General features: G+C 41.9%; 1 protein-coding gene across 1 annotated transcript; it reads right to left on the bottom strand.

Annotated features, from left to right (window-relative positions):
- Positions 1–584: 584 nt before the first annotated feature.
- On the bottom strand, positions 585–19,721 carry c19h18orf21 (chromosome 19 C18orf21 homolog). The gene is made up of 6 exons (XM_061092792.1): positions 19,671–19,721; positions 19,445–19,597; positions 14,818–14,846; positions 13,563–13,783; positions 2,133–2,326; positions 585–1,788 (listed from the first exon to the last, which is right to left on the bottom strand). Exons 1-6 carry the CDS (start codon positions 19,715–19,717, stop codon positions 1,626–1,628), a joined length of 807 nt encoding a protein of 268 aa, XP_060948775.1. The 5' UTR covers positions 19,718–19,721; the 3' UTR covers positions 585–1,625.
- Positions 19,722–23,352: the final 3,631 nt, after the last annotated feature.

The following is a 23,352-nucleotide window of genomic DNA, read 5'->3' as shown; positions in this document are numbered from 1 at the left end:
GAAACATATACAATCAATTAAAGATAGATTGAATTTCAAGCAATTATCAGTTAAAATAAGCAATATTAAAACACAGAATATAGAAATAACAAATAACACCTTTACAATAGAGTAATTGTACAAATATATGTCTGTATTATTAAGTGAATCAAAAAATAAGGCAGTTCAGAACACAGTAAAAGTACATTAATACAAATACATCTTTAGAAGCCAAAAAGAGGATGTGAAGTGTCAGGAAGTCTGACCACCTCATCAGTTTGTTGCACTGCCACCCTTGTTCCTCAGCATATACAGTAGCTTTTGGGAAACCCAGCAAATCCTTGGATGAGGGCCTCAGGTTGCCCACCAGATATATTTTCTTATACCAAACATCTTTCTTTGTATTATCTTCTGGTATTTCAATTATTGTTTTTCAGCTCTGGGTTGGGCATGTAAGCTGAAGATCAGCTTTACTTATCCCTGCAGCTATGTTCATGGGTATTTTATATGCATAACTGCATAGATATGGATATGAATTATGCAGTAACATAGCTGTACGTTTAAAGCACTTGTATCAGAGGCACATGAAGTAAAGAAGAAAACAGTTGAACAGACTGAAAAGATTTTATTTGAGAAAATCAGGATGCCGGTGGAATACAAATGTGGGGTATTTCAGGACCTAAACACACTGTACACTGAACAGCCAATGGACAACAGGTCAGGACATCAGGCAGTACAACAATGCAGTAGATATTACATTTTTCTTCTCTTAATAAAAGACAAATACATACTCAAAGAAAATGTATAAAGAAAAGTGAATGACGAAAAGTCAATAAGTCTTGTGTGTACAGGCTCGGGCAGATGAGCCTAAATAATGTAAACAACAACTGGTGAGTCCCATTTTTAATAATGATTACAAATATCTTCACTGGTGACTTGCACAATCTAAATATATATTTTTTTGCATGTAAAAAAAATGCAATAGCATTTACAACATAATTACAGAATATCGGTGAAATCGGTCACGTTTAGCCAGCGGCATCAAAATACAGGCACAGCCTCTTACTTAAGAGTAAAAATAAAGCAAGTTAATACATTCAAATAGAAAAGTTTCAAATCAAGTAGTTTGACCACCAAATACTTATTTGGTTACATAAAGGTATAATTGTGACTTTAGAAAAGAAAATCCAAAATGGAGCAGGATATCGGCATGTAAACCAGCTCAACAAGCCACACAGGCCACCACGGAGCAAAGAAATGTTTCCTGTGATGTTTCAGCCTTTTGATAAATTCCTGAAAGAATTCCTCAGACCTTCCGCTTAAAGAAATATTCCCTGTTCAGGGGATCATAAGAGGCGTGTGCTAAATTAGACAAAAGAAGCACGCTCCTCTGATAGGCTCAGCAGAAGATACGATAACGCTGATTTACAGTTGAAATAACCAGCCCCCCTCCCCCCCGTGCTGACACTTTCTGCATTCACTTGCCTCCACAAGCGCCATTCCACACAGCCCATTAATAGTTGTGTGGCGGTGGGCAAACTGGGATTCTTCCCACTCGGGCTCAGAAACCAAAGTTACTCTCTTTAGTTCCCCTTCAGTTACAAAACAGGTTCAAGCACTTGTTTTTTTAAGTAGATAAGAGATACTCAAAGTGAGGACAGAAAATCTTTCAAGCCGCCCTTCTTGCTGCTCTTGCTGTCCTCGCGCAGGAGAATCTTGCTGAGACGCTGGACGACCCAGTTTTTGGATTTGGAGGGAGTCTTGGAAGCAGATGAGCCCGACCCTGAAGTGTTGGAGGAGGTGGACGACCTGGGGAGGGAGAGAGAGAGAGATAGAGTGGAAGGGAGGAAGAAGAGGTGAGGGAGAGGAAAGAATGATTAACATAACGTAACTTGAGATTTTGTTGGTTGGCAGGAAATACTAAAAGTGTCCTGTCAACAAGTACATGATCTGGCGAGCGTGAATACCAGCACGTAGCACCTGTACGGCTCGCTGCCGCTCTCTAAATGCTGAACGAATAGAAACCTAATCATTCAAACGCTGACACATCATCCTCATGGACGTCTGTGACACTGACCAAGTTAAGTCAAGGATGGTTATATCTCAAATTCTAGTTCAAGAGATATTAATAACAGCGATCTGAAGTAAGTCACCTGGGTGTGTGAGCAGGTGTCTTGTCTTTGCTAGCAGTTTTCGGGGTAGACATGTTGGACCTGCTGGTGGACTGGGGAGTCCGGGGTTTGCTGGCGCTCCCCGGGGTGCTGTGGGTCCTGGCGATGGTGGCAATGTAGTCCCGGTTCATTCCTCTGTGTCTGGATGTCTGATTACAGGTGTTGCAGGTGGCCATCTGGAATAAGGAGTGGAAAAGAGAATAACGATTATATTATTCTCTCTGATACATAATTTGATTTCGAGGTGAATGCGAACAAGGTATTCCGACTGAGATACTTAAAAATAACACATATTGTACTTTTATAAAAGGTCCTTCAAACTACCCGCATGAAAGTCTAGGCAAGGAGGGGAATCTTTCGTCATTCCAACAATTATTTCCCCTCACTACAGCTGCTGGACTTTCCCTGAGAAGCACACACACTTTCTGCTGCTCTTACGCCCAATGGGACCTCACACACACACAAACACACATCTCACAGCTGAGGAGGAAGAGTTCACAATAAAGTCCAAGAAAAATATCCATGGTGGGACATGGGTCACTCAACAGCTGAGACTCTTCCCATTGGCCCTGCCAAACATCCCTGAGATTATTTTACATTTGAATGTTTGCATACATATGAAAATAACTGGATTAGTTAAAGCAAGAGGGGGGGAAACTTTAACTTTAGCCAATGAGAGGGCAGGGAAGAGCTGTTGCCATGCAGCTCCGCCTATTCAGGGTATGGATGCTATGGGAGCCGTCAGTCAGCTTATGCAGTTAACCTCTCTGAACCCAGTTTTGAACCAGGATCATTTAGTCACAGCTGAGTTTTGTCAGTTAAAGCTTTACAGCACCCCCCATGACAAAACACAAAACTATTTCCTGACACATATTACACATCGCATGTAAAGGGGGAAATAATGAGTCCCTATATAAAGGCACTGGTCGGAGTTATGTGGCACAACTTCATGAGATTTTCATGAGTCTGTCATGTCCTGTCCCAATACACATGTACAGCATAGCAAGTAACTACACTGACTGGGACAAGCCACACTTTTGAACCACATGTTGTGATCTAAATAAAGCACAAATCCATATCTCGGTCTGTGTAAATCCCCCCAACTGGTAAATAAAACAGAATTTGGCAGATACTTCTATGGAACTGCTGACCAGTGTTCGCACGTGTCACTCCATCATTAGATCAAGTGACAGTAACTATTTGGAAACAGTCCCATCATCCCAGCGATGAGCTGACTCTGTGCATGAAACAAATCCCAGGCGCCAAGTTTCTGTCTCCAGAAGATCCCATTACACTTTCCTCACTGTAGAAAATGCAGTACAAAGTATAACCTGTTAATAAGTGTTGATAAATTCTTTCTCTGGAGCCCCATCAATGGCACATGCCATCCAGAGTTGCACAAGCTAAGAAGTGGTCTAAACAGACCACCAGTGCAGAGGTCAGCAGCTCTGAGACGAGCTGTAGACAGTCAGGAATGCTGATGAGATGGAAAACTCACCGATACGAACGCAGCCATTTCAAGTTCTGACAGGTGTCTGCTGGAGAGTGCTGGAGAGTTGGGTTTCTCGAGGGTCTGAGGTCCTCTGTCTCTCGAAGTGACCGTGTGTGAAGTGTTTACTACAGCAGCCCCACACGTCCAGCTTTATACAGACCAGCAACCGACCCGCCCATCTTTGCATAGGGGTGTGGCTGAGAGCAGGACCGACCAATGCACTGACTCAGCTCATCTGTGGCACAGCCAGCACTCCACCGTTACAATTCAACAGTGACACTTTAACGCTGGACTCATCCAAACACGTCCACGTTTGCACATTGAAATTGCAAACAAAAACAAACAAAAATCGGAACTCCAAACACATTATACATTATAGCACTTGTAGTTTTGTTTTTTTTTGCAATAAATTGTACTTTCTTGATTCTTGTTGTTCTGGGTTTGAACCCTTGTGGTTGAATGTGCTTATTGTAAGTTGCTTTGGATAAAAGCGTCAGCTAAATGAAATGTAACGTAACACAGAAAGGTACGGCTGAAGGTTGTGTTAGCATTTAATTTTTTCCTCGTATTCTATCATGACATTGTATGTGTAAAATTTGGACCCAAACTTTGCTTGTGCAAATCAACGGGACCAAAGTCAACGAGAATAGATCACAATACTGAATTATTGATGAGCTCAGCGCAGCACACAACACCTGAGGAAAAGCTGCAGGAAAATACTGTTTTAGTCATTTCCCCATATTGTGAAGTTATCAATAAAACAAAGGCAGGTCTTCAGATTTAAGATTTTTGTTTTGATAACATTGTTATTGATTTACTTATTATTGATCATTTAAAAAGCCCTAATCATTTCTGAATGAACACAGAAAAGTTATCGACAGTCTCACCCGCAAATCATTTACTCAGTGGAAAAGGTTTGCATTTCCTGTTTTCTGTATTTTTCTGGGTTATTATGATAATATAACTGGTTCAAAATTATTTCTTTCTAGCTGCCCAATAGGCAAGTCTCTAATTCAGCAGATGAAGTGTCACCCTGAGAAAAAGTCCATAGAAAAAGCCTTTGAATCAACCAGAAATAACTGCCACACCTTATGATAATAATCGCTGAATAAAATCAAGTTGTAACAGATACATTAAGATGGATTTTATCCATAAGGCTGTTCAAACTTATTATTCAAGAACATGAATATTTTCTATTAACTTTAAAATGCACTAATATTACCAAAAAGTGGGCCAGGATGTTTTACCTTTTGATCATAAGGAGGAATTTCAGAGAAACAGTAGTCGTCGTCTATAATGAGTAGAAAGTCACTCCACCCAAAGATGTGGGTTCAGAAGTAAAGGAGGAAAATATCTATCATACTTAAGTCTCCTGAAGCCCAAGACAGATTTTCTAATGTTTCTAGAGTGTTCCAGCACTCTCATTACTCTGATTACCACTACACGGAGAAAACTCAATACACTTCTTGTCCACTTCGGAAAATGATGGAGAAAATTATTTTTATAGATTTACAGGTAAAATGAATAATTCCCCTTCTATTAACATTTAAAACCTTGGCACTGAAGTCCTGCTTAAAAACAAACAAATGCAGGCAGATGAAAACATAAGCTTGTTAGCAGAGGTAATAAAGAAATACGTTAACAAAAACAAAAAAGTTAATACATTTTAAGGCCACACATCTATAACATATTTGATGTCGTGTAACAACATAAACAATGTAGACACACTTGTTCTGTAATTCAATGAGGCAGATCCAGTGATGCTTTGCAAAAATGATTACAAACCACATTCCTGTTCACATTATATAATCTATAATCCACTTCCAAGTAACCTGACATTGTTGTTATGAGCAGTCTTGTTTTATTACCACTGTATTTGTATTATTTTAAATTTTTTAATTTTTTTCATTCTGTTATTTCCTGCTACAACCAACCAATTTCCTTCTGCAGATCATTAAAGCTTAATTTCATCAAATCCAAACTGGAAGCTGCTGCCAAAAACACTGTAAATATTTGTTCACACGTTATAAACAGTGCTATGATTCCAGTTGTAGCAGTGCTGTGAGTCAAGGAGAAAAAAACCGCGGTGGCACAACAGGAGGGTTGGGTTGTTAGTGAGGCGGATCACACCCAGACAGACGGGAAGACAGACAGACGTTGTTTACAGACAGAATGAGCTCATGCTGTTTCCTCTTATCCTCTTGTTACCACTAGTGACCCCACTATCATCAGCTGGCCCCGATACGAGAGACTTTATCAAAAGTAACTCTTCTTAGCAAAGGTGTGTGTACATGTAAAAGCATAGTGGACAGACAAAAGGACTTGGTCATCAGTATAAAACACAAAGTCAACAATCCAACACCGTCCTCTCCTAAAAAACACGTATGGTATGGCTGCTGTAGTAACGAGATTCATTATAACCTGAAATGAGATCCCCATCCATCGGGTGTATTTGTTTAAATTACGCTAATCCTCAGACATGTAGCGTCTGCACTTGGAGGGACGCACGTGAGCTGATGCCACAGAGAGATTTCACTTCCTTATCTTGGGCTGTTGACCCTGGCAGCAGACAGACCCACACAGGGGCCAGTCAAGCATATGGCAACAGCAAGTTGAATTTCTGTTTTCAAAAGTCTGCCGATATGGTCAGAGGAAGAATACCAGAGTTTTGGTTACAATAACAAACTGCAGTAACAAAAAACTGTATTTCCACAGAAAAGCAGTTTAAAGTCAGACATTTCAAGGCTTTCCTACAAAAATATGATTCAGGCAACGATTCCAAAACAGATGCTGACAAGTCTAAAAGGAGTTCCAGGGCCTCGGGGTCCTGATGTCAAGAGCCCGGTCACCCTTAGTTACCAACCTGGATTTAAACGTCTTTTACACCATTACGCCGAAAAATTGAGAAACTCGTTACCACCACTGCCGATTTGAACAGCAGCGGCTCAAAATCCATGTGTACTGCAAAGCCATTTGACCCTGGAGTTAGTGCAGATTGTGTCCATTCCCATTGCAGACAAATGCCAGATGTTGCTGGATGTTTTTTAGACCCGTGGAAAAGTGGCTTTAGGAAATACCAGCAGGAAGATTTATAATAACGACTTGCAGCTTAGGGAGTTAGTAGCTCGGGCCAGGTGTGCCGTGCTGAGCTGTAAAAGTGTTTAAAAGAGTCTTAAAATCGATCCTAAATATATAACAGGCTGCCAATAGAGGAAGGCAAGAATACGAGAGGTATGTGCCCTGCGCCTGGTGATCATTAATGTGAGCGGCAGCGTTCTGCACTGTAGCTGAAGCACTGACACTGAGGATTGACTGCTTCATGTAAAGAGTGCATCGCTGACAGCTAGAGTCACTTAACCTTGATTTTATATATCACGCATGTTTTTTGCACCTTTAATTCATCCTCATCACAAATCATGAAAACAGACAACCTGTAATCATTATATACCTTGATAGAAGCAGCTCCTTCGTTCCATGATGAATACAGAATAAACCGATCTGCAAATTCTCACGACGTCCATGCAGCGGGGGAATGAAAAGCAACCAGGGCTCAACCACATGCTGACAACTCACCAGTCACTCTTTGATTTAAGAGCTTTGACATGCATCCAATTGCGGGAATGTACAGGAATAATGGTTTGAGCTTTGATTCAAGTGTTGAGAAACTGTTCCTGGCCTGTCACATACATATATTTCTTATGAGAAACATACATTTCTGCAGCCACGTGACATTGCTACTGATAAATACAATATCGGTTCTGAGATTTAAAAGGTGCATTTCATGTGAAAAAGTGAAGGGCCACTCAAACGCAGACACAGCAACGCAGGCAGACCCACATAAATCAATTCTGCAGATGGACCTTTACGTCTATTAATAACCCCAGTGCCATAAATACCTCTCTTCCTTTCTCTCTCTCTGCTTCCAGAGGTTAGCTTGGGTTGATTAGTTTGACCTTGGCAGTGCGACACCACCCAGGAGGAGGAAGATGAGAAGAAGAGTGCGGTCAAATGTGAGGGAAGATGAATATAAGCCTGACAAAAAGTTTGTAAATGTTGGTGTGTTTTTAAAATGTTTTTCGTGTGAATGCCTGAGCATCTGCACGCACTGTGTGTGAAAGTCATTCGAGCACACATCAATATAACGCCATAGAGCTGAAAGCAGAAGAGCAGTTGGCGGATCAATATGAGGCAAGCGGTGTGAACTTTCCTCTAACCACGGCCTTGCACTGTGATGACGCTGGCAGCCACTTAGTCACCGAGTCTGGAGGCAGGCTGCCCAGTGAATACACACAGACACCTGATATGAATGCAGAGCCACTACACGTTGCCATTTTGAAAAAATGGCATATCTGTTTTCTCCCTCTCCCTCTCTCTCTCTGTCGTTACTGGTGCTGGGGATAAAGGTCACATTTTATCCTGCATCACAGCAGCAAGTTTACCTGGAAAACAAATAAAAGCACAGGCTGGATGTCAAGATTTTACCTGATGATTTATCCCATAGCCCTCAACAAGCAGGTTTTACACAGTTAACCTGATTCGATCTTAAAATAATGTTACTCGTGATGCTTTGGATTGTTATCAAAGGACGTATATCTGAGCTCTGTGAAGTACCAACAAAAAAAACAATAAAGTTCTTTCAGGTATAAAATTGAAAATGTCCTCAGATGGACTTGAAGGACAAACGCTACTTGAAATCCACCAGATATCATCAGTGGAAACTTTATCCAGAGTAAACTGTCATGAGTACGGTTTAAATTTAGAAAGTTAGCTCTGCTTAATGGCCTGGAGCATTATTCAGTTACGACATTTCAAACTGCAAATGTATCCACTGAGTAAAATTGAAAAATTGTAATTTGTTATAAGCAGAGAGTCACTGATGTTGTTACTAGGCAGAAAACAGACACACGTGCCGGAACATATACAGTTAATCGGGGGGTTTGCAAAATAACTTTGACAGTTGTGCTTCTGGTTGAAGCTGCACTGAGCTCATGTGGCAGTTTGTGGTTGACATGTAAACGCAACAATGGCTTAGAGTCAGATTTGGATTTGAAGATTCCCCTCTGGAAAGTAATGGCACATGTGCGGCTTTAAAACAGATTTGTGATAAATGACAATAATGTGCACGTGCTGACAGAATGAGTTGAGATGCGACATACTGTAAACGCTGGTGAACGAGGACCCGAACACAAACTAGTTTACAGTTAAATCTACAGTAGGGTTTAATATGCATGCACGAGAATGGACGTTTAATAGAGCTGAGGAAGCTAAATGAAGCGAGGCCCACATGCTAATTGAGAGTTGACATGCTGTTATGGTATGGCATCAGGTTCTCTTTATGGGGTTTATGTGCTTATGTGCTCGTGAGCTGGGCTACAAACATGAAAGGGGGGAGCTGAAACTTCCTTTGACCCAAGGCCAAGGATCAGAGTGTCAGAAAACAAATATGCATTCATTCTGAATGGGACTGTTCCCCGACGACGTTCTTCTGTGCATCGGCTCATCAAGTTTCCCAGCGGATATCCATGTGTTAATGGGGATGTTAACATTCTTAAAATACAGTGCACACTTCGCTAAATCCCCTCAGACGTGACTGACTGTTCCCACTTCCCAGCGACGCTCAGCTGCTTGTTAAATAAAAAAAAAGCCAGAGGCCAGCATTCACATTCCCTCCTGGCCTTTCTCTACCCCAACACTTCCCACTCTTGTCCTCATGTCACTTGCTGCCCTCCCCTCCCCCTTGAGGTGTCCAACCCCGTGATGGAGCTGTTGCTGCTCCGTGAGAGCAAACAGGCGAAGCACCACCCAGACATCGCCGTCTCCTCTTTCCTGTCATCTCCTCAGGAGAGACATTTTCCAGCTGCATTAGTCTAGTAAAGATAAATATGACAGAGGGATGTGGTGAAGAGAAGGCCAAGAATGGAAGGAGGAGATAGATGAGCAAAAAACAAGGGGGAGCGGTCACGTAGATGAGTTGAGGTAAAAAGAAGGACGGGGATCGACGCACACAACACAAAAAAACAGAAGGGAATGAGAGGTGGTCAGTGAGGTCAAGCAGAAATGGTGACATAAATTACAAAGAGAACCTGAACTAACGTCAGAAAGAAATGGTCCTTCTGCGAAAAGGGAATCGAGTTTTCCAATCAATTATGTTCTGTCACTTTGTTTTTTCGTGTCTCGTTCATCTTTTATTCTGAAAAACAAGTGGATTTTTCAGAATATGGCAACGTGACGAGCAGATTCAGTGAACGAACATATGCATTTGTCTACTAGTGAAGTATATCAAGTAGAGACTTTCCATTTACCTGTACTATTGAACACAAAGTCACCCACAGAACGCCCGGAATAAATGTTACACTAGAACTATACTTTCTTCTTGTACTTAACAAGTGTGCAGGGAAATATAAATCTTGGGGAGGGAGGAAAGGAAGAATGAGGAAGGTGGAGAGTGCACCATCCTTCGCTCCATTTAGGGGTCTCTGCCGCTCTTGTGTGGGCCACAATCCAACTTACTTCCATAACCACTGATAGATAACCGGACACATGCACAGACACCCTTGATTTATCTTACCTCTTAGATATAAGTGCCAAGAGCTGAGGACAACATATGATGCTGGTATCCACCCTGAGGGCGGCGCATACGTACATCGTAAACAGTCTGGTGTGGAATAAGGGGGATTTACAACCTGGAGTAGACATATGTGTGTGAGTGTGAATACACATCTGCTGTCGTGTTTCTGTTTGTTTTACTTGTGACCGGAACATATTTCAAGTTATATGCACACATTTACTGTAGATACAGTAGGTTACAAAGGATCAGTAAAGGAAGTTAATTATAGTGAAATGCAGGGTGGGAATCGCAGGGTAACTCGTGATAGGATAGGCGATACATGGCACAGATAATCTCAGGATACAGGGATTCTGCGATAATCAATATATTGCAAGACAATCATATGATACATCAAAATATCTGTTCAACTGAAGAAGAATACAAAATGAAGGTTAAGTGCAGGATTTGTCAATTTATTCACTGCAATTCACTAAATATCAATATTTGGCACGATATTTGTATCTCGTGAGTCAGGACATTGATATATTGCAGTATGGATATTTTAAATAACAAAACATTTCCCTCACAAAAGCTCAAATGACTTAATGAATTTGGCCTCGATAAACTACTCAAAAACAGCCGACTCACAAGCAAACGTGGATCTCTGCATCTCGTTTTAAATAAACATCCGTCTCACGCCGTACACACTGGACTTGAATGTGATAATACATTTATACGGCTGTGTTTTTATTTTTTGTATTTCCCCGATAATCCCCTTGCTTCTTTCCGTGTTTTTCACGTGACTGACAGTAAGATGTACATAGTGTTGTGTACACAGTCAACACAATAAAACTCCACAACGATAAACCGGTGACATAAAACAAAAGCTTCATGGTCACTATGACATATTATTTCTATACAGCAGCATCTTCTGAAAGTGTGAACTAGCACAACGACAAAAAACAATTCTTCTGAATCTCCTGTTATCCAGACAATGACCCCACACTTTCCTCCTTAAAGAGTCGAGTGGATGCTAATCTCTTTTCTCCTGGTCTCTGTCTGAGCCTCTCTCACTGGCACAGTGCCGTGCTCTGTTTATCAGCATGGAGCCGGGCAGGCAAAAGGAAGGGAAGCAGTCAACATCCCTTCTCTTATCTCTCTGCTCCACCGCTCTGCGTTCGGGGGGGTATCGCCCGTCTGCAGAGCACAGGCGTGTGCCGTCTCGCATACGAGGCTTGACTTGTTGCCCCATATGACAGAGGAGGGACTGTGAAAACATGCTCAGGGTGTCTTGGTTTACTGAGAATTCACATGATGAACAAGCATCGACATTCTTCATCTCTGGACCAAAACACTGCTGACAAATGAGTAGATGCAAGGGTGCAGAGTCACAGCAGAGAAAGAGAGAGAGAGAGACACACAAGTGTATGTTTATGATTTCTGGGGGGGGGTTGGCTTTCACAAATCCAACTTTAACTCTGTGTGTAAAATTCTTCCCTGAGTTCCGAGAAGCTGCTGGTTATTTTCAACCGAGTGATTTACCTCTCCGGCTGCACCATTTCCACTGATCGTGTCTGTTAGTTAACACTTTAGTACTGTGTATGTAGGTAGCTTCTCATCATCTGAAGCACTGCCTAACAAGAAAGTGCTGTATCATCACACGCTTTAACATAATAACCAAAGATCACGCTCAGGAGGCTTAAGTCCACCAGTTCATTCTTAGAAGACTCTGACATGACATAAATAAGTCATTTATTTGTATATGACAGCAATTTCTTGTTATTCGATAGCTTCTTCACATTTTCACTTTAACTGATAGAGATTTTGAAGACTATCGATTGGACACTTTGCTTCTCAACGTTTCTGCACCATGACACCTCACATCATTCAGTGCTATGTAATTATCAAAAAGGTCAGACATCTGCTGTGAGCGGACTTCCTGATTAAATTATGCTGCAGGAAATCCATGTGGATGCTCATGTAGGTTCAGATTCTTTTTTTATTGTTGGAATGTGGCTAAAGTCCTACACACGTACACTACGTCATCTGTATGCAAAACGATTATCAGGGGCTGTGTGAGTAAAGATTTCTTATATAGTTCGTCGTCAATTCTACCTGAATTGACTTTCAGCTTTTGGCAGCTGTGCTCTAAATGGGGTTTAAACAAAGAAACCCAGCCTGGACATGACATTCTCAATGCCCACACTGTCTTCTGTGTTGAAATGTTATCAGGCGAAGATTCTCTCAAACCACTTTCTCCAGATGGCTTCTCTATCAGACCCTGGATCTGACCTTCACCACAACCCACAGAATGTGAGCAAGAGGCACACAGCACGGCTGCATACAAAAATTATACAAGATGACAACTTTTCTCTTTCAGAACATAACTTGACCTCCCCTGTTCCCCTGTCTTATCCACAGTATCTGTATTTTTTATTTTCGTTTCAAGTGTCTGAGTGCTTAATGTCTCTCACTACCTTTTTCTATTCCTGCTTCCTCTCTCCATCTCCATCGGCCTCTTCTCCCTCAGAGGCCACTGATACATAACAGAGTGGGCAGAGAGCGGCCTGCACAGCGATTACCTGCATACTAAACAAACCCTAACAGATTTTAATGAGGCAGCAGCACTTTGGCTGGAGCTGCTCTTCATTAGGCTGATGTCAGATCACCAGGGGGGCACTTCAGTGGTTCTCTCTTACCACAACACCACAAGCTCAAACGCCACAATCTCCATCGTCAGTTTCCTCGTCTCAATGGGTTTATCAGTGGGGTGGGTGGGTACTGGCCAAAAACGTTTCCACTGGTGCTTTCCATTAAGAGGACAGACAAAAGAACCACTACAAGGATTTAAAGGCGAAAATAATGAAACCAGACCCTTTCTGTGAAATAAATACAAATTTCTTAAGCACAACAATGCCCGGAAGCAAGAGATTAAGAGACAAAAAGTGCATAATTTATAATAAATACTAACGAGATACACCATTTGCCTCCTTCATAGGTCAAAGGTCAGCTACAGACTTTGCAACAAGATGTTTGCTTATGCAAGGGTTTCAATTGCAGGTATATCACATAAACCGCACAATTATCAGCTAAATATGTTATGTAAATATGTAATAGCTCAGGTCATAATAAACACAAATTGCTCAAAGGAAATTACAAACTAACTCTACAGTTTTTCTGCAGATATAAGTCCTAATTACCAAATGTCAGCATTTTACCCAAAACTACAACTCATCCATACTTCCACTAAGTTCAACACCGCAACAGCAGAGGACAATGGATCAGGCACATAACCCTGCTGTTTTGAAAGCAAGCTGCAGGGAAGCATAATGCATGACTGGGTCTGTGGGGGTGTATTGTTTTGCTCTCTCACCAGAACTGAGGAGGACTTTTTGAAGCGGCGCAGCAGATGTTTCTGCGCCAGGCTGAGATGTTTCCGCTTGGCGTGTCTGCGCAGGATGCTCCACACCCGAGCTGATGGCCGTGGCTTCGGCCGCAGCCGGACCCGGTGGTTGTCGGGTTGCAGCCACTGAAAACAGTGCGAACACACCGAGGTGCTCTGCAACGGGCAGGAGGATCTCTTCTTCACTGTTGCTACGAGGAGGGAAAGATTTTTTTTACAAAACCAATAGAACAAACTTATCTTGATACAGTCAGGTTTATTTTTTTAAGATAAGATAAAACAGAAATTTATATTTCCCAAAGAAAATTCGGAGCCAGACATTGCTCCAAACTAATAAATCACTTAAGTTTATTAATATTAAGTGTAAGAGGAGTCAATGCAAGATGAGAACCTAAATATATAACACTAAAATAAAAAACTAAAATAGAAAAAGGTAGTGTTGAAATAATAATAATAAAGTACCTACATGAAATAATTAAAACAACTTTGCACATAATTACGAGTGTAAATAGCACATGCTACTGAAGGACTGATAAGGTACAGATGATTGAGCAGTAATATTGTACATGTTGAAAGATAATATTGCATGTTGGTATTATTGTTTTCAGTGTGTTAAGTTTCAGATGTATTATTTTCAGCAAAAAAAGCAAAGAGACGAAGTGGTATGTGTTAAAAACTTATAGTTAGAAGATCAATGTTGAGATTTGAGCAGCTGCATTGACATTCTGTGCTGAAACATCAATATGACATCCTATTTTTTTTTTACATCCACAGAAAGTCCACATTGCAATATATCTGTCAGTCCCAAACTAGATTCTGGATATTCTCTCACTATCCAAACATCATAAATCAAATTATCATGCTCCTCTCTTAGAGATCAGATATCAGATATATATAAATATCTCCAAATATCAGATGTGATATTTGGAGAAAAGCCAGAAGAGTCTTACTAAATGGAACCACTATCCATTGATGTGGTTTAAGCTGGCGTGTGCGCATGCATGTGGTGTGTGTGTGTGTTTATGATTGTGTGTTTTATCCCACCAGGCTGTCACACACAGCTGGCTGACTCAGTATATTTGGCTGTGGGTTTAGTGAGTTTGTTTCAACCTTGACAAGGTCCTTCTTACTACTGCTGTATGTGACTGTGACACTCGTAGACCCTCAGTGAGGAAAACAAAAAGTTACAAAAAACTGTCTGTGGTGCACAAGTGTTTTAACTTACCCTTGGTATTTGCTTTCACAGACCCCTGCCTGGGGAAGAAGAGAGGGGACAAGATCAGACACTTAAGAGTGACATTTGTAACAGGATTAATATAAAATTTGATTTTAATAATTAAATATACAGTATGTAACTTTGGCTGCTATGAGTCAATAAATCAAGACAATAACAAAATATTTAGTTTGATGACAGAGTTTGATTGTCTTTACCACCATTGCCAATGAAAATCTACCCGATGGGACTCAGGCACAAATAATGTTCATGGATAAGTACACAAGTAAGCAAAAAATATAACATATATAGTTGTTTTATTGAAGAGTTTTTACATTGTAAGTTGTTAAATCATTGCTTTAATAGATACAGTTTTTTGTTGTTTTGCTCTAAAATCTTAAGTAAACCGATAAGGAGAGAACGTTGTCAGTCACAACAACTGTTAAAGTGATCCATGGAAATAAAACCTTAATATGATGAAAACATCAATTTAATAAAACAGGAAATTGGAATGGAGAGCCCATCCCATTATGGGTGGTGGAAAACGAAATAGGTCCAAAACAATAGATGGAAAATCCTCCGCCTCTGCCCCCTCCTGCTGCAGGGCTGCCTCTGCCACTGCTAAAATTAGCTTTGGGATTAAATCGATAAGGGGAAATGTGCTGTCCGGCGGCAGCCCGTGTGACAAAGTCTGAACCGCGCTGGATGTTTGTGGAGGAAAGAGTTGGGAGGGGTGAGGTGATCTGGAGTCGACCCACTGGCTGCTGCTGTTGCTGCAGCAGCAGAAGCAGCTGCGGCGGTCGTTGTCACTTTTCCACTTGCACTCTCGGCCAACCCGTATGTGATTTAATAATCAGTGACTGGATTAAACTGTCAGATTATAAAGAAGCCCTGTCAGAGAGTGCTGGATATGAAGAGAAGCCTGTGCGAGGCCGCTGTGGAGGAATGTGACTGTGCAGGACTGATAATGACTCATGGATTTTGGGCAATTCCCCATTATTCCTTGTCATCCTGAGACATTTTCAACATTCTTAATTGGTGGAACAATTGTGTGTAGAAAGTTTTGAACACATTTCCATCCCTGGACACCACTGACAGAAACACTTTCGACAACATTAAAGACATTTTTCATTCCTTTGCAAAACTAGGAAAGAAAGGAAATCCTCCAAAACTATAAACAGACGGCTGACGGCTCGAGTGTGGAGAAGTGGAATTCTTGAGGGGTGTGATCACTGCTTCCTTGATGAGCTCGCTCTCAGAAACCGTACACCACAAAGACCTCTTCCACCGCACTAATCTCATTAACATACTTGACATGCATCTCCTTTTAAGTGCACACTTAGTTGTGGTGATGAACTCTTGTGGGCTCTACACATGGACTGCTGACAACAGGGGGGGGTGCAATTCAAAAAACTCTAGAAGATGCAGGAGGGTGGAGGGTAGCGTGGGGGGGAGCATTATGATATTATGTGTTGGCTACAATGTGATAATGTGATTAGAGACAGAAGTGCTGGCTGAGGCAAAGTGAACAAAATTAAACGCATTACGGACGTTTTATTGCCTCCATCGGGGGGGAAACAGCCTTCACTGTGCCTAATGGACATGTGGACAATCAGGGCAATCAGTGAACACTCTCGACACCGCATCAGTCTACGGCACAGAGTGGGGGGGTGTCCCATTTACATTCCCGATATCGTTATATCAGCCAATATTAAAAAAATGGGCAATCAACTAAGATGTCAATATCCAACCTGTATGACAAAGGATTTTAATGAAGGCTCATTAACTTTAAATAACTGTAAATAAAAAAAGAAGCACAACAGCAAACAAATATAGAGAGCGTGAATTTTTTCAGGTAAAATGTAAACATATTGTTTTGATGCATCACTTTGAAATATACAATAACTAGAATGGCACTCAGCGAATACCTCAGCCAAAGACTAACAGTTCCCTTAAAGTCAATCAAGCTGCACCAAATTTCACACACTATTTCTGTCCCCTAAATATGCCTGATTTATTCAATCAAGATCCATGAGGTATTCCCTGGGAACATGATCAAAATATTGAAAAATGCCAATATTCCCAAAATAAAAGGCAAAAAAATTGATTATCAGTGATATTGGTGTAAAAAAACTCATTGTATCTGAATAAAGAGCTGAACAAAAGCACCGTGGGATATTCATAAGTCCTCCTGACACTGTTTTCCCAGCAGACATCCTGCATGTTTTGGTTATCAGCACACTCAGTCAGGCTCCAGTTACTGGACACGCAAAGATGATTATGAATTTACTGGCAACGTGACCACATGCTGCCACAATAATAAAAAAGGGATGTCATCCTAAAAACAAAGACACAAAACACACACATACAGAAGGGGAGGACGGTAACACGACCCCTAACAAATATGTGGAGTAGCGCGTATGAGTTAATGACACACAACCACGACACAAACACACAGTGACGCATTGGGCCGAAAGAGACGACACCGGAAACCGCCACAAGCAGACAGAGTGTCACCTGGGGTTCAACAGGACCAAAAGGAAACATCAACAACCACACACAATGACCACATGTGCCAGCAGCTGTTTGAGTGGATTCTCACCCCTCGGTTAACTCTGGGATTGTGTATTCAGGACCTCGATCTGAAACATTAATTCTTCAAGGTAATTTCCTCCATAGCACGATTTGCCCTCAGTATCATCACTTTGGCTTCATTAGCTTGTCACACCGAGTGTTAATCTTGGATGTGGCCGCTAATCGTGTTCTGTCTGCCAGGCCCTTTGGCACCAAACCAGGCAGGTCTTACAGCCCAAACATTTAAATGTGTGTGTTACTCGGAGGACAGATGGTCACAGTTGAATACGGTGGAAATGCTCACAGCTCAGTGTAGCCAGGAAATCTGGGGAACAGACCGATGGATTAAAGGAGCAGCGGGCTCACACACAAATCCGTAAAAATGACCCTGAGTCGGGGTTCCACTATTAAAACCGGTGTTTTTGTTTCCATTCATGGGTCTGCGGGAAACAAGCGGGAGGATACCTGGACGTGGCAGGAGCCCAAAGCAAACATGGACCAGGAGAGTCTCTGCACACACTCACATGCACGCACACATACACAAACCACTGTTACACCTGTTAGATGCATTAATCTCAATACAAATTATTATAAAGAAAATTTGAGCACCCACTGTACATGTAAATGTGCACGGTCCGCGTGAACAGACATAAATAATTTCCCTTTCTTTCTTTCTGTCTCTCCAAGGCTTAGGAGGATTTTCTCTGAAATGACTTTCCGCTTTCACTCTCCACACAATACGACAATCACCACAGAGACTTTTGGCACAAGCAACCAAACCAAAGCAGTGGACCGCAAACGATGACGTAAATTAGAAACTTGCATTAATCACTGTAGTATTTATTCTAATAAGAATGAAAACAGAGGAGGCTAATTGGATGAAGAGAGTTGGCATGATGGGAAAGACTTGGTGCTCTGGGTCCTCCAGAAAAGAGGAAAAAAGGATAACACATTATCCGTTTCTCTTCCAATTTGTCTTCTTCACGCAGCTCTCATTTCTTTTTTTTTAGGATGTTGCTGTGACCTCACGGGTAAGATCTGATTCACTCTACAGCGACACGAGACTGAATGACAGCAGCTCTTTCAGATGCCACCCAGACTCTCCCGCTACACCAGCACATGAGCGGCCACCAGCTAATTCATGCAGCAGAAATAGCAGCACACTACACTGCAGTGGGACAAGACAAAGATCAAGGCTTCACAATAAGACACACAATACACAACAATACGGTGCCATCACATCCTCATCCTGTCTTTAAAGAGAAGGACCAGAAAGTTCATCTAAAATCTTGAGCTGAATTGATTTTGTTCAGTTTTTTGGTGTGTTTTTTTTTTTTTAACAACAAGCACAATGATAAACCAAGCTGCTTGTGGTGGATTGGTCACTAATGATCTGTCAACACCTGAGTAGGGAGTAACACAAACACATCCTTTCAAGTAAAAATTTACACAAGCAGTGAAAACCTCTGCATGAAACCTAATAAAACCTTATTCCGTTTGGAAATGCACATGAATATGGTAAAATGAGTAACACAGACAATTTCCAGTGGTTCAGTTTTCAATCACAGCAGGGACTTATTTATCATGTATGCAAAGTATCCCAATACTTTGTGCATTTCTATTTTTTTCACTGTGTTTTCCAGCTTTATATTTAATATTTTGCCCTGTAAAAGCTGAGTCAAGATTTCAAAAAAGACCCAAGTTAGTAAAAGGGAAACTAAAGAGAAATAAAGTAAAATCATTATTTAATTCTCTGTCTCTCTGTGTTATTTCTCAATAAATGTTATGGTCTTGACCTTACCATGTTTATGGCTTAAAATGGAACTGAATTTAATACCTTTTATTTTAGTTTTTTACACAGTAAAAACATTAGTACAAGTTATATAACCTCATAAACACACTCATATAAACACGTGTCATTTCCAGGACAGGAAGTCACCTGTTAACACTGGTCGAGCGCTTCCCCCTAGCGTCCAGATGCCGCTATTACAACAATACAGGGGCGAGCGTAAGGACTCGGATGCGCTGTTGAGATTCATGAAGGGTATTTAAGAAGGTTTCTTACATGTAGAACCGTGAGAGCTCCGGACATGTTTCCTTAAACAGCATCGACGCGTTCAGCAGGAAGTTGGCGGATGTTTCGCTGAGGAGAGGTTTCATTTTCAATCTGTTTCCTGCTGTGACGTAGGAAGCTCCGCATCCAAAATGTCCCCCTCCGCTGAAAGTTGTAGACGAAGGTTAAAGAAGGTTAAAGAACCAGGAAGTGTGAGGATTTAAGTCTAGATTCGTACCAACGTGGTATGTGTGTGTGTGTGTTGGGCTGCGACACCATAGCCATCCACGTTGAGTCGCGACGTTGTGACGTAGCCCTCAATGCATTGTGGGAAACTGAGTCACGTACAAAATTGGTTGGGTGGGCAGTACTTGTTTTATTGTGCTCTACTTAGCTGTTAGTGCCAAAAACGGTCTAAAAGCAAAAATAGATTTAAAAAAGATAACATTGATCAGAAATAAATGAAATGAAATGAATGCAGTATATTTATTCAGGATAATTAATCTGATTCAAAATGAACTTTTGAAGAAGATTATTTATTAATCAGGTGTAAGGGATTACACAGGAGACACACGTTTAGAGTCATAACACCTAAATAATCAGACACTTTATCACTACATAAGTTATTAATTATAGAGCAATAGTTCAATGCAGCTCATATAAATGCCCAGATAGTTCTCATTGAATGTCGTCATTCCTTAGATCTTATTGGATATTTAGAATTACCAATGATAGACGCCAGTGGGGCCTATTGACATCACTAATGCTTTATCCTGCACACGCACTGACGAACCAGGTCTCCTGAGCCCCAGGCACGCACGACATCCGACAGGGAGTCGATGGTCTGAGTCTGTAAAACTCCTGCTTGATCCTGTGAAGTGATCGCATCGGGTCTGGATGGGGAAATTGGATCTTTAGAAGCAGCCGCAGCAGCAGTGAGGACGAGCCATTTACTGAGTGAGCCTCAGCAGGTCCCCTCTGGTGTGCGGTTATTCTAAAAGCGACCACCCATTCAGTCACGAACCTGGTGGGAGAGAGACGTGAAGTGACATCAGAGAGGTTTCTTTATTCACAGATCAGGAGATTTTCACTCAGCATCAACAGCGACGGACCTCCCTGCTCTGCTCCCATCGTCGGACCGGTGCGTTTTACGCGCAGCTTTTTCCCGGCATCTGACGGTAGGTTATTACGCCTTTCATATTATAACACATGCAACGATTTTAGCCAGATGCAGACAATTTAAAGCTGTCACAGCTTATTGGAATTCACAAAGATCCCATGTGTGGCCGAGTTAAAGAGAGAAATAGGCTGTAATGCCGTCCTTTTTTGGATAAGGGGTCATTTCCATCATGCAGGCTCATTTTCCTGTTGGAACTTTGATATAGAAAGTACAAATAATAGATAAGAGATAAGAATCACACGAATACAGCAGAAACAGAACACTATACTCTCTGCTGAGTTTATTATTTGATGCTGATTAATAGCCTATAATTTATGTTTTGGTTATAATGGATGTTTATGGGCAAACCTATCGCTGCGCAAAAGTGTGAGGTCTTCTACTGCGTTGTTCTTTACAGATTCTGTCTGTGATGCGTGTGTGTGTGTGTGTGTGTGTGTGTGTGTGTGTGTGTGTGTGTGTGTGTGTGCGTGTGCGTGTGTCCGTGTATGGAGGGGGTGGTGGGAGGGGGTCTGCCACCCAACACTGAGGAGACATTAAATCACTGGGTCGGCACAGGGCGCTCAGACACTGATGGAGTGAGCCTAAGTGTGAGGGATTGCTCCGCACTTTGTCCGCGAGTAAATCTGCACTTTATCCGCCGCTGCCAGGCGCACCGCTCTCCAACGCAAGATTGAAATACCTGAGCGGGGAAGCGAGAGTGTATAGTCTGCGGATAAACGGATTTTCCCTCACTACCAGGACCAAATTGACTCGTGATTCCAAGAAAGAGCCAGAGAGACTGACATGCAGGCAGGGAGGCGGGGAGGATGATATGGTGCCACCACGTCCTCATCCTGCCTTTAAAGAGAAGGATCAGAAAGGTAGGATGCTTCTTCTTCACTGATTCCGTAGTCTGACTAAATAAAGTGGCATACATGAATATTATAACTGTGCACGATGAGGCAGAAATGCAGCCTTAATGAGCTAAGACTTGTCAGAGACCTCTCTGATCTGCAGAGTTATAAATGCACCTCGTTTTCTTACAGGGAAGCAGGAGCCTGTGTGGAGATCAATCACGTTACTACAAGGCAGTATTGGATTGCTTGTAAATCTTTTAAGTTTGCCTGGATGTGAGATGACATTCATTTCCATACAGTATAACATTAGACTGCTTTGTACACTAAATCAGTTTGACCAGAGGGAAATTAAAACCCTAAAACTGTCTCATGAGCTCGGCTGACTCATGAGGGAACCTGCAGCCCTGACTGTGTAAATGCACAGCTCACTGGGCCACACTGGACCACATGGGTCTCCTGCACTGTGCCTTGGATTAGACATCAGGTCTGGTCCTTGCAAGACTCTGTCGTCAGCTTTAGAGGAACTCGCAGGGCAGCAGAGACATCCCAGAATCCAAGAGTGTCCTGTCAGTATCTGCAGGGAAAAGCCAATCCCAGCAGCAGCCGCATCCATTGAGCCAGCGATCACTTCTGAAACGCAACACCAACTCCAATGGTGCTGAGGAAGCTCAGGGGAGAAGGCACAATGTGCTTGTGCCGCTGAATGTGTGTCTCATACAGTCAGACTGTGTGTGTGTGTGTGTGTGTGTGCATCTTTGTGATGACTTCCCGCAGTCATGGAGCTTTAAAAACTCAAAGGGGCTAACACTTCAATCAGTATTCTCCCGTGCAGTGAGGTTAACTGCAGATTTGCATTTGTGTGCAGCTGTTATCTGAGGTCAGTCTCCTGCAGAACACCCTGACTTTACACATCTCCAGCGGGAACACTGCTGAGGCCAACAGTCTATACCCAGTAATGAGTGTAATTATCCTCTTGGATTAATAATTAATAGATTATAATATAAGGTTGCTCGGGGCTTCAGGTTTTGTGCTGTGTGCTGATAACTGCCTGCCTTTGTTTTAGTCTTTTGGGAATGAACACCTTGTTAATCCTGAGTTTTCTTCCTTTCATCAGCAGCAACCTCAGTCTTTCCTCCTCACAGTGGCAACATGCATAATGCCCACTTTTCCCAGACATGTGTTTCTTAATTGTTATTCCTCAGCAAAGAATTTTAATTTTCGAAGCATCATTTATTATTTATATTACAGCATTGGATGAATAGTCTGATGCAATAAAGAGTAAAGACACGACCAAGGTCACAGCATCACTTATGCTCAAAAACAATTTCTGTGTGTGCTGGTTGGAAGTTGTCTTCCCCTCCCCGGGAACCATCACACACTCCCAGAGACAATTCTTCAAGGACAACAGCACTCACCTTCCACTTCATTAAAATCAGTCGTCTGACGAGCCTTGCCTATTTCACAAGCCACTCGCTGAGGAAAATAGAATCCTTTGTGTTCAACATTTGAAGTGATTACACCCTCCATGGAGATTAATTGTGAAGAGAGCTGAGTCACTCAACTGTTACTGGAAGCTGCAGATGCAGAGGCCAAGACACTTTCTCGCTTGCGCTCTTTTCAACAAAACCTCCTCGGATGCACTGTACTTTGCAACGGAGGAACATGTGCACACTCAAAAGGAGGTGGTCTGGTTATTTGACCTGGATACATATTCTTCCTTCAACACAGTTTTTTTAAACAATGCCTCAGAGCAAAATTATTTATAAATCTCAGTAGAGATTTGTAATGCAGACCCAGTGGAGTCTATTTTAAGGCAATGAGAGCACAGGTCTCCCAGCTAGGCAGAGTGTGAATGTGTGTGGGCTTGTACAGTTCTATGTGGACATATGTTCTGTACATGCACT

The sequence above is a fragment of the Limanda limanda genome, chromosome 19 (genome assembly GCF_963576545.1).
Source record: "Limanda limanda chromosome 19, fLimLim1.1, whole genome shotgun sequence".
Taxonomy (NCBI): Eukaryota; Metazoa; Chordata; class Actinopteri; order Pleuronectiformes; family Pleuronectidae; genus Limanda; species Limanda limanda.
Note: the sequence above shows the minus strand (reverse complement) of the source record. Positions and strands in the feature narration are given on the sequence as shown.